General features: G+C 29.3%; 2 protein-coding genes across 7 annotated transcripts in view; one reads left to right on the top strand and one right to left on the bottom strand.

Annotated features, from left to right (window-relative positions):
• Nucleotides 1–6,598, bottom strand: part of ringer (ringmaker) — a 58,768-nt gene extending 52,170 nt beyond the window's left edge. Inside the window, exon 1 of the mRNA XM_014428908.3 lies at nucleotides 6,439–6,598. The gene's annotated coding sequence lies outside the window, so the exon portion shown is untranslated. The remainder of the gene's footprint in view (nucleotides 1–6,438) is intronic.
• A 409-nt stretch (nucleotides 6,599–7,007) lies between these two features.
• LOC106685908 (leukocyte receptor cluster member 8 homolog) overlaps nucleotides 7,008–12,847 on the top strand; it is a 21,820-nt gene continuing 15,980 nt past the window's right edge. For 2 of the 6 annotated variants that reach the window (XM_014428899.3, XM_014428898.3), the window contains exons 1-7: nucleotides 7,008–7,170; nucleotides 7,289–7,410; nucleotides 7,952–8,074; nucleotides 8,153–8,201; nucleotides 10,093–10,290; nucleotides 11,313–11,378; nucleotides 12,033–12,144. In XM_014428899.3, the coding sequence (XP_014284385.1) occupies nucleotides 7,355–7,410; nucleotides 7,952–8,074; nucleotides 8,153–8,201; nucleotides 10,093–10,290; nucleotides 11,313–11,378; nucleotides 12,033–12,144 (604 nt within the window). In that variant the 5' untranslated portion in view covers nucleotides 7,008–7,170; nucleotides 7,289–7,354. Of the gene's footprint in view, nucleotides 7,171–7,288; nucleotides 7,411–7,606; nucleotides 7,755–7,951; nucleotides 8,075–8,152; nucleotides 8,202–10,092; nucleotides 10,291–11,312; nucleotides 11,379–12,032; nucleotides 12,145–12,847 lie in introns of those variants that run through there. The other 4 variants (XM_014428903.3, XM_014428901.3, XM_067046391.1 and 1 more) reach the window with 4 other exon arrangements.

The raw sequence follows: 12,847 nt of genomic DNA, 5'->3' as shown, positions 1-12,847 counted from the left end.
ATATAATGCCCATCCTTTGTCAGATGGATTGTAAGAGATCAAGTTGGGTCCGCTGAAGGCGGGAGTCACAATTTTGGCCAAGGAACCGTTCTCCGGGGGTACAGAGAAGGGGTGCTAATGTTATATTTTTTTCTTTTTGCCTTTTACTAAAATCGGACCAAAAGTTTTCAAATTATAATTGTACCAAGAAAAATGCGTATACACGTGCACAATTTTAAGTATCGGACGGAATATGTTGAAATATATATATGGAACCAATCCACACAATCCATGAAAAGTTTATCAAAATCGGATTAACGGTTGGATTGATTATGACCAAGCACAAATTTGACTACAGACAGACATCAAGGATTAAATTTGTTCCTTGATGTCTAAAACGTAAAATTTTCTATAATCAGGATATCGTTTTCATTATGTATATAAATACCTTTAGTAGTGAGAATGTAATACTAGTACCTCACGGAGAACATTCCAACATAGATCATGGAACTTTCCATTACTATTCACGACCACATAAGGAAGCCAAGAAATTGAATAGTTTTCAAACCCCTATTACCATTTTGACTAGAATGGATTCATACATACCAAATTTAATGAACAAGATCTACGCTGCTTCATTTAGGTTTCCTTCTGGTTTCACATATATTGAAATAAATTTATATTTTTTTTTTCTTAACTTTAATTTCTTTCTTTTCAATTACCCCTTATATAAAAGGGTAAAATCCGCAAGAGATATACATTAATTATCAAAATCAAATCAGATGATCCTATTAACAAAAACTTATTACACCATAAGAAAAATAAAAAATGATTTCATCTGAAAATATTTCACATATTATGCAGTAGAAATTAGGTTTCAGATTTTTTTTTTCGATTAGTACACAGGTACAATAATTTCGAAAAAAATATTTAAGTGACCTCATCTCTTGATTTGTTGGGTGCAAATAGAATGAACATGAATAATAATGTTATTTATTAAAATCGATTTTAATAACAGTTTTCCTTAGAACTATCGATTAAAAATAAAATTTATAAAAAATGTAGCCAATGCAGATAAAGATACGACAGAGTTAAGATGCCTGGGCAGCTTTCCAAATTGTTGGACTATCTACGCACAGCCACTGGAATTTATTGAACCAACCTACTTATTTTCCATTCATATGTCTTAGGTTCTTAATCAATAATTCAGACAAGTTTATAGGAAAATATGCGTGATGATGCAAAAAAATTTATATCAGAAGAATAGTAAAAAAAAAAAAAAAAAAAGACGTGACCTTTAAAACATTTTACTTTTTAACAACATACACATTTATAAGTGTTTCGGAAATAAATTTGAGATTTTTTTTAGGTTTCTCAAAGTATGACAAGAAAATCACATTTTAAAAATTCAAATTTTACTACTTAAAAATTGAAAGTCTTTACCATTGGAGATAGTGCATATATGCACGAAATCTTAAAAACGTTTCAAAAAAGTCAAATCCCCAAAACCATGTTCTATAGATTACGAAACGGATATAAAATGTACCCCCCACATCCGGTAGACTATCAATAAACTGCAAAAGTTATTTTATTTATAATCTTAAAACTTTCTTGAGACTGGTTAATGTTGTTTAAATAAATAATTTGTATCCATTATAGTCTCAAATCCTTTTATTTCCTTTACAAGTCCGACGTTTCGGCCAATTCGGCCATCATCAGGGACAATCTTAATACAATTTTTGAACTAACTAATTTAAAAGCACGTCTTCATGCAGGCTATTCTGCCCAGGTCAATTCAACAATTTCTAATTAGTCAATATTCACACTAAAACAAAAATTAAAATTCTTTATCTAAGTCACTCATTTGCTAAAATTTATTACAACAATCTGTTGTGATAAATATCACAAAGTTGTGGTAAATTTTAGCATATAATTTTTTTAATTTATTAATTAATTTCCGATAGACTATCAATAAACTGGAAAAGTTATTTTCGTGGAAAATACGACAAGAAGTGCTGCATTTATCTTGAAATAACTTCTCGGAATATTAGTTACACAATAGTTATCATACCTGTGATAATTTTTTTCTCAGTGCTAAAATACAAATAGGTTATGCAATGTTGTTGTTTTGTTATTTAAATCCTATTTTTGTCTATCTAAAGTACAGCATATGCATATGGTTGTAGCTATATAGAATCAGTTCATGAGCTATTTACCTTTAACTGTTCTGAAGTAACCGTGTAGGCTTTATCTTTCACTTATTATTTAAAAGTTAAACAATGAAACCTCACCTAACGAACACTTTTCGCCGACAGACACCCCAGAAAACGGACAATTTTCACTTGCCTGAAGAATAGGAATTTCGATCCCTTCGGGACAGACGTGTACAGCCAAATTTTCGTCAGTAAGAGATCATTTTTTATCCATCCAAGGTACACTTACTTAATGATAAAAATTAAGTAAACCCTTTTTGATGTTTTAATATTTTGATATAAGCACATTTGTTTATATTTTAAAGTTATTCTTTTTTAGGTTTTAATTAATGATTTTTCATCATTCTTCTAGGTAATACTTCCAATATATTAGGAGATTTATTGAGAAGAGTAAAATAAAACGGTCTTTGAAATTAGATTATTATTATTGAAGGGTATGCTTACATTTTTGCCTCCTCCGCACTAATACTGTGTAATAAATGTAATTGTTTTAGTTTCTTTTGCCCTTTTTGTCAAGAACGCTCCAATATATATCTCAATTTATTAGTTGAGTTTAGATAAAAGCAAGTAGCTGAATTTAATTAAGATGAGATACTACTTATATGATACTTCACCACAATTGTATTATTGCTTTCACTTTTGATAACAAGCCTCCTCAGTTAGAAAATCTCTATGTTGCCTGGTGTTGCCATAATCAAATTACAACCTAAATAATTTTATTATAATAAGACGGACATTAATATAGAGAAGTTGTGCTTGAGGGTAGCTTCTTAGGCCGAAACGTAGTGAAAACAATAATAAAATTGTTGTGAAGTATTATTGGTTCATTTCAAGTTAATATATGTCAATATCACATTCTAAAGGATTATTATTTTTTTTTTATTATCCATCAAACATAAACACAAAATATCCATAACGTTGTCCATTGTCTACATCGATCTAAATTTTCTATTATCAGCAATTAAGATATACTAAATAAAATATAACAATACAAAAAAACAAGTAAATATAAAAAATATTAATATACCTAAAATGATTGATTTATAAAATTTAAGAAAACGTTTCATAAAATATAATGCAGTCCCAAACGAATGAGATAAATAGTGAAGTATGAAGGTATGGTATCAAATATAATGTTAATATAAAGGAAAGTTCCTTATTAGAAAAAAAAATTGGACAAAATATTTGTAAAAAAAATTTCTTCCAAACCGATAATTTTCCGGAGAAAGTTTAATTTTATCAAATCCTATTAGAAATATAATAAAGCTACGATATTTTAAAATTAGATAAGAAAACACTTATCTTTGAGAAGCGTTAGAGTAAACACCACCTAAAAGATAAATATCCCATCTGTCAATTATGAACTAATTGAAAAGTAATGATTCATGATTAATTAATATTATATAAAAATAGTTCTTAAAAAATTATAATTAAATTTGTCATCAATAAAATATTAATTTAACGTTTAGTCCAAGGAGGGAGTGGTCGTAACTATGCCAAGAATAATAATTTGGAATCAATAACTGGAAACTAAAAAGGAAAATTTTATTCATTGGTGGCCACCAGTAACAGTAAACATTTTTGTTGTTTAGTGTAGAAAGTAGTTTTGTATGTCAGAAATGACTATGAAGGAGATCATACGAAATAAATAAATGAAATAAAATAAAAAACAGGATACATGTTAAATGATTGAGAAAATGGAGTGGCAGATGAATTTTTTTTTTTGGGGGGGGGAAGGGATAGATAGGAGCGCAAAAAAAGTACAGAACTATAAATTGGATTTAACTTCCTAATGTTTTGCAGTCAAGACTTATGAAGACAATCGTACTACTGATTTTTCTGGAATCGCTGAAAAATATTCTCTGGTACATGCGGAAATGTTCCGTTTTCATAGACTTACTTGACAAACGCTCCATTTACTACAAAACTAATTCACACTATGAAAATCAGAACTATTTGAACATACAGAATTGAGCTTTGGTGCTCTACCAAACCATCGAATTCTTCCCACTATCTAATCCATAAAATCCAAAATCTTTCGTTAAATCCCTAATGCTCATTTTTATGGAACAAATGAACTTATCAATAATGACCTTAACATCCCATTTGTTGCCTGTTAGTAACATAAATAGAATGAAATAACATTTCGATCGAGATTATTTCTTTTATTCTAAAATAAGAACCCACTAGCTCCTAACTTTTCACCTCAAAATATCACTGGTAATATTTTGGAGGCGCCAGAAAAGAAGATGGCTTGGGGAAGTTTTAACTTAAATCTGAGATTGGATGCCGCCATTGGGAGGTTCCTTCACAAAATATTATAATGTATTCTAATCCATGTTATTACATTTACTTGTTGTATTTAGTTAAAGAATAATAAATTTCATTAAATAATCATGAGGCGATGGTTGGGGTGCGGTCAGCGTGGAACATAAGTAAGGTTTTGTGTCACCGTAAGTCGATCCAAGTCACCGCAACCAACCACCTATTCATATTATATATCACAGTCAACAAATAACGAATCATAATAAATAAAATAAATAGAATGAGGTTTTTAAAAAAAACATTTATCAAAAATTATAAATAATCAATTATTTTAATAAGCAACTAATCTTGATTTTTTTAGGATCAAGGTATGAACAATATGAAATTATTCCCAAAATTGATAATTTCTTTTTCTTTAGGAAGGGAGGGACGCCCTCTTTCGAACCTTCCATATTACGAGGTAATTTAGTGAATAAGAAAGATCATTGAAGAGTTCACTCTAAAAAAAAGGTTTTAACATTAGTTGAAATTTCTCACAAATATGGATTAAGATCCAAAAAAACGGTGGTTTTTACGTTGAAAAATCGTCTTGTTTGATTTCGTAGTAACAACTTTTGGAGGGCACCCTTCAATCGTGGTCAAAAGGAAAAATCAATTATGTTAACTAGCAGGGATAGGGAAGTTCTAGTGTGCCATTCCACATCTCTCAAACCCATTTTATCGACGGGCGAGAGAGGGGGGAATACGAAAATATAACGCCGGCTATGCTTAACACTTTATTCTATAAATTTCTTTAAAAGAAACAAGTGAAATGATTTAATTAATCTATTAGTCATAAAAGGTAATGGTCTAAAAACTATAAAAAGTGAACAATTTGTTTTTCTTAACTCTGCGTGTATTATGAGTAAAAAGACATGAGGCGATTTAAGTAATTAAAACCGTTTGAGTTTGATGATGTAAAATAAATACAACTGTTTAAATTCACAGTCACTGAAAATAAAATAAAAAATATATTTAATTTAAAATAATTTGCTTATTAACCACACGTAAATTTAAATCAATGCCGATTTCATCACAAGAGTACCAGAAGATACTAAATAATCCTCCAAGTTACATTAAAATATAGAAATACTCTTTGTAATCGAAGGATTAGATAAAAATCGTTGAGAAAGTGGAACCAATGTTAAATCATTTCAACGCCCGAATCCGGATAAAATAGTAGAGCTAAATATCTAATAACCTTCAACTGAAATAAATAAAATAACTGGTGGTTGGAAATGTCAAAATAATGTTAAGATCTTAACTCAAACCGGAAGGTAAGAGTGATGCGGATGGCACTGCTCAATTGTGGAGGTCTAATTTCATCAGAGAGGAATTACAGGAATAGAACTATTTATTATATTATTTTCCTACGAATTTCTAATTGAAATATTTCAGGGCGAGGCAGAAAAAGTTTAAATAAATAACTTTAAAGAATACCAAAATTAAATACCTAAAAAAAAATACAAGAAGAATGTGCCGAAATAAAAAATATCCTCATTATGAAGATACATGTCAGACCAAGTTCCTATTTCATTGAATTCCACGAAATATAAATAAGAATGATACCTAATGCTCTAATGCATAGATAACTTTCTTTGGAATTTAAGTAGAGCAATATAATGTTGCGGATGACACTGACTATGAGCAGAAGTTCTTAATGGTGATGAAAAAATTAGCGATTTACACACACAAAAAAAAAAGCGTTTTTTCATTTCAGAATTGTAATTAGTTTTCAACTAATCCTAAATACAACTATATTATTTTTAAAAAACGAAACTATATTCATTAAAACAAAGTAAAAACTGACCTATTTCTTCATTAGTTATACAACATCAGATCAGTAGAAATACAGGAAATCAAATATTAAGGAATATCACAACTACCTGTTACTCTAAAAGGTTCTGAGAAAATTTATAAATTATTATAAGGATCAATTTACCTTTTGAGGACTGATATTTCTCGAATAGGTGGATATAGATAAACTTAAAAATGTTTTCCAATAATCTCGATTACGAAACGACTTCAATACAACTTAATTCCGCGAGATCTAATGAACCAACATACACCAAAACAATACAGCCACAACTGAGCTTCGTTTACGAACTACAGCGCGCATGTCCCGCGCTCAAAATGTACCCACCCCCCTACGCAATATTTTCTCTCTTGAGATTCCCTCTGCAGTTCTTGGAGCATAAATCACCCCTTGACGAGTAAAATTTGTTCTGAATTTTATAATTCCAAGATAATTGAAACTAAAATGAATTCGAAAAAAAAAATGTATAAAAGAAAAAAATTCAAGTTAAATATTTTATATAATATACTAATATTGCTCATTTATATCGGTGCTATTCCAAAGTATCTGAAAATTTCTGAGAACATTGTGTTGGAATTATGATTACAGCTGTATGGTAGCACCTAATTTACAATTTCGATATAAGTTAATTGTCCATTTTAAATATTTGTTTTCACGTATTGAGTTAGGTCTTTTTAGTTTTACAAAGGGAATAAAAAAAAAAAAATGTTTATCAACAGAAACACCCCATGACTTGAGACATTAATGTCTGAAATCAATATTATTTTTGATGAATGCTGAGATTGATATATATATTTTTTTAAGAGCTACTTTTTTAATGTTTCTATGAAATGTGCAACATCTCGTATAAATTACTTGGTAAGCACCTATATCGTTGTTTAGACATCAAAATACAGAGTTGATTTTATTGGCATATGTTTTGTTGTGTTATCTCAATCAAATTATATTACTTTTTTAATTACAATGTGTTCTTTAGTTAACGTCAGTGACTCTTGTCATTATTCATATATATTAACAAATCATCGTTAACCGGGATTACGCGATGGATTACCGACGAAATGAAAACTACCAAATTGAAAGGCAGAATGAACTCAGTAGGTAAGTTACCCGCCCCTCTTATTTACATGTAAAGATTATTCTATTTAGTGAATGTATAAATATCAATGAAATTATTATTTTGTGGGCAATTATTTAATTTAAAGGACTATTTAATAATAAATTTAACACAAAAAATCTGCTATAAAATATAAGTTGTTTAAACAGCTGAGATTTTTAGATTGGTAGGATTGTAACGCTCAGTAAAGATTACTCTCGATCGAAGTAAGTCGGTCGTATTAGGTGTAACTGTTAGTTTTATTTTCTCGTTATTGACTTACCTAATTTAGGTAGCGTTATTTTATATTTACCAATCCACCGTTCAGAGCTTTTAAAGACACTTACAGGTAAGCTTTTGGAGAGTTTTATGACTTATTTGCTGTAGTCTTTAGTATTAAGATATTGACTTAACTTTGATATTAATCCCTAGTTAGTGTTTCTAATTTGTATTCAGCATACAAAATAGCATTGCTATTATTTACATAATTGACTTAATTTTATATTAGTTTAGTGCTCAGTAAGTTTATGTTGTGTTATATTTCAGAACCCAAATGTCATTAATGGCGGACAAAAGTCCTGCTGCAGCTCCCAATCCCCAACAGGTTCCCCAAGCCTGGCATTACAACATGAATATGTACAATATGAATATGTATCAAAATCCATACATGTGAGTTGAAGGAAATAGCTATGTTAAACATGTCATCTATAGGTTATTTTTCTAAAATATTTTCTACCTAATTTTCAGGTATAATCCTGCAGCCTATGGAGCTCATAACTACTATCAATATTATGGAGTAAGTATTCATTGATGTAAACATTTAATCATTTGTCCATTGATATGTTTGAAACTAGTTCTTATGTTTAAAGAAGTGTGTTCCTATTAATTTGTGTGGTAAATGTAGTTCGGATCAATTATTCATTGCAAGTTCTTCTCTTGTAAAATTTGGCTATGGCTGGTTTATTTCAAAATTATTTATTTTTAGTTGTTTGAAATTGTTTCTGTTTGATAGTCTAGGTACTAATACATTTTGAATTTCTTTCTTTTTTTTGTTTATGTCCATAATTTTCTGTTAAATTTCTTTAATTTTCCCATATTTCATTTATTTTGTCTATATCAGATACATATTTATCATTAATTTGTAGAAAAGTCAAAAGCTATTGAATTTATTGATTTCTGTACCTTAATTTTTGCAAGAATGATGTTAAATGAATATTTAATTTAGAAAATATGAATTACTGTGCCCTTAGAAATTAACGACTTTTGATTAATGGGACTTATTGTATTTATAATGGTTCTAAACAGTTTTCTATTCAATATTAGATATATAGTAATAGATAATGTACAATTTTCTCATTCTGTATTGAAGACATTAAGTGCAAGTCTGGGATAAATATGATCTGTATCTAACTTAATAGGGGTAATGTTATTCATTTGTAAATTCTTTAGACCTTTAGCCATCCACTTAAAATTAATAATTGTTCTATATGTGTTTGGAATGAAAACTATTTATTAATGTTAAATTTTGCCTCTAAATTATCTCTTTAATTTTATTGGTAATATGAATTTACTGATACTTTTTTTAAATTAATTTCTCTCAATAGTTTCAATCTAATGTCAATATAGTTTTAATTAAATTTAATGCTTAAACTTGCATCTCATGTAATCACATGGTCACACATCCATAATAAAAGCCGCAAAACTCAAAAATGTGTTGTTTTTTTGTAACATCAAACACTAAGCACAAATTGAGTTCTATATAAGTCAAGGTTAGTTGCTATGACATATGGTACTGGTAGAACATCTATTGGTTTCATTTGATACTTTAAGACTAGATTGGCTACGATTTAGGATGATAAAGGTGTTACCATTAAAATTTTTAACATTATAAATTTTGAGTTGTTTATTTTTTATTTGGAAGTGTAATATTATTAACTGATCAAAAACGTATCAACCATAAATTGAAATTTTCTAGTTCAGTGTTTATTCATTTATCATATGAGTGAATTTATTGGGACATAAATGAATCTGATTTTGTTAATTTAGGGCTGGCTGCTCTCAACCCATTTCCAATACACATAAAAGTGAAAAATTTGTTCAAGAACGCTCCAATTATAATATGAGCTTTGATGATAAATTCCTAAGTGAGATGTTCGCTTATATCGTACAACATTATATACTCAGATCAAAACCTTATCAATCAATAAATTGAGGTTATCTAGTTCATTGTTTATTGATTTATTATAAAATTGAAGTTGCTCCTAACTTGTTAAATTTATTTTTTGGGGATATAGATGTATCTGTTTCATTAGTCTACATAAATTTGTTCATTTCCAATAAGAGCGGATCAAGACCTAACCTTATTACATTGAGCTATAATAATTCCCAAAACAGTGAATAAGTTTTTATATTAACTTGCTTAGAGATTGACCAACCTAAATGTAAAAATCATTTAATGGGTTATAAACTTGAATCTATCAGAATAAGTAATATTGCTTTGAGTATGTTATGGTATTGCTATATTGGTTAGAGTCAATAAATGATTTTCCTCTTGGTAATCGTGACTAAGGAGTCATTTAAGTTGTAGATTATTAATTTTTTTAGGATTTATAAATGATTACCTTAATATACTATCTATTTTTATAGATTATGTATTTATATGTTATTTGCTTTTTAATATTTTATAGCAGCGCATGCCAAATTGGGGAAATTATCAAGGGTATCCTCCTGGCACACAGCTAAGACCTTGGGGTATGCCTCCGCAACCTCAACAACAGCAGCAGTTAACACCTGGTCTTGAGCAACAGCCGCAAATACCAGCAGAACAACAGCAACAACCGGCTGAAGAGATGATGCCTTTGGCAGCTAACAATACCAACAATCAGGTTAGTATCTTATGTTGTCAAATATGAAGAACTCTTTTTTTTTTTTTTAATCTCTAAATTGGTTAAAGTCTTGTTTATTTTTTATGTCTAAAATTATGAGCAGCTTGTTTTGTTTTTTCCAATATTTGTCTTTATTGGTCCTAAGAATAATTCATTAATACAGCTTTAATGCTAAGTTTCTACGCGGTAGTCTTTTGCATTTCAGAAGTGGTGTATTTAAATCATGTACGTTATTAAGTTTTTTCATCTAAATTGTGTATATCTCTTTGTCCCTATTAAGAATATACGAGAGGACTTATATCTTATAGTTATTGTGATTTGTAGATGTTTTCTAAATTAAAGTTCAGCATTAATAAGTTGTGGGGGAATCATTTTTGTACTAACAAAAAACATTTAATTTCAGGCTCAAATGGTGTTCGTAACACTTTTATTTATATTACTAGTTTGAGGTTTTGCTTTATCATGTTTATTTGGGTCAGCTATACATTAGGTCTAAGTTATAAAATTTAATATGGTTTTATTTTCAGTAATTATTGTGTTAGCTATAGGTAATTAAGTGAATGATTTGCAATAACATTGTTGAATATTATTAATCAGAGAGGATAAATGTGTTCTAGTTTTCTTGAAAATTTTTAACACATTGTCTATCCTGTTGTTCATCGATCGGACAAATTATTATAGAAAATTAGCTCTTCAAATGTTGGGTTGATTTATGCTTAATTTTTATTTGTCCTTATCATTAGGTTGCTTAGGATTTTCCATTTCTTCAGAATTAAACTATGTGTCTTCTGTTAGTAAATCATTGTTCATTTTTATCAAATAATCATGGAAATTAAAATAGTTCCTCTAAGTTCGGTTAGTCCTGTATCTACGTTTGAACTAAAAGTAAATTAATTAGCATTTTAAAATTACTATTAAATCTGTTTACTCCTCTACTTTAATTTTTAAAGTTTATGGCTTACTCGAAGATTAATAATTAGAGTTGTTTTAAATTTTCTCATTTTTAATATTGACTTTAACAGGACTATCAAATGCATGATTTTCGAAATTCAAGTTTTTGTTCAAGCCCATGGCTCATGAATGAACCTGTGAGTATGAGAAAAAAATGTTCACTTAGTTAATGTAAATAGTTCCATTCTCATTATGGTGTTGATTTTTTTTTCTTATAATGTATCCCTACAGTTTTGTAAGTTAGTAATAACTTTAAAATCTATACAGAAATCAATGTGACTTTTTAAGTTTCTTAATAGACTTTTGAAATCTGATTTATAGTTGAATGTTTCTTTGAAATGCTCTCTTAAAGTTATTATAAAATAGATTTTTATGTTAAAAAAAATTTATTTAGGTTATTGTTACTTTTGTGATATGTAATCTATTCAGATTAAAAATATATTATTATTTTTATCAGTTAATTGCTTCTAAATTGGAGTTTATTTTTGTTTTTATAGTTTTAGAACAATATGATTAGTTAGCTCAATTACATTTTTATAAATGGCTTTAGAATCATTTATTTGAAATAATAAAAATCTGCTTGGTTAGCCATTACATTTGGTTTTTATGTAGTTAATTTAATTTATTTTTTTAGTTAATTATGTTGTTAATGACCTGGATTATATTTTGTTGTTTGTAATATGTTATTACTTTTATCGTATTGTCTATTTAAGTTCAATTGTTTAGTTTATTTTTCAACAGTTTAAAGAAATGAGAAAAAAAAATATTTATGTATATTTTTTCTTTTTCAGAGTGAGCAAAGTACTGAGCTCCCACCACTTCCTCCTGGCCCACCACCTGGCACCCCTGCACCACCAGGAACCCAAGCACCCACACCAAGGCCACCATTTCATCAGTTTACACGTAAGATTTTCTTATAATTTTGTAATGGATCATGCATTGATGAAGTAGAATCACATATTGATTGGATTTATAAAGGAGTTCTGGATCTTCAAAAAGCATTGCTATTCTATTGGAAAGTAAATTTTAGATTATAATGTACTAGGTGTGCCTCTACCCCTCCCCACTAAAGGTTTTTTCTGCGTTAAACGTCCATGATGGAGAGCCATGTTTCACACCATGGTTTCTGAGACTGGTTTTGCTTCCTTGAGGCAGCTCATTCCGAACAGGTCTTGGAGCATTGATCTTACTCTTTATGCTTTAATCAGAAATGTTGTGTTGTGGTTTTCCAGGCCTATATAAAATAGCCCCTCTGAGGTTTGTTTGGTCCACGGATGGTCTGCTTCAGGGAAAGAAATGTAGATCCGCATTACGTGAACCTGTACAGCCATAATTTGTAAATCTAAATCAATTGTCATTGTCCTTTAACCTTAGCAAGTTAGTGGAAAGGGAACTGCTGAATTAGCATTACAGAAACTGGTTACGGAGCTAAAGGTAGTGTCCCGCTGCACCATGGAAACTATAGTTCGTAGTAATGTATGTGAGGTTGGACTACTCATTGCTGGCTATCAGTATTATCTGTACTATCTTAAGCTATAATTTCTGTAAGAAGACCCCATCACACAGTCAAAGATAATCACTCAGTCTGTTATGCCCACTGAAAATA

The sequence above is a fragment of the Halyomorpha halys genome, unplaced genomic scaffold (genome assembly GCF_000696795.3).
Source record: "Halyomorpha halys isolate HHAL.00 unplaced genomic scaffold, Hhal_1.1 Scaffold755.1, whole genome shotgun sequence".
Classification (NCBI taxonomy): Eukaryota; Metazoa; Arthropoda; class Insecta; order Hemiptera; family Pentatomidae; genus Halyomorpha; species Halyomorpha halys.
Note: the sequence above shows the minus strand (reverse complement) of the source record. Positions and strands in the feature narration are given on the sequence as shown.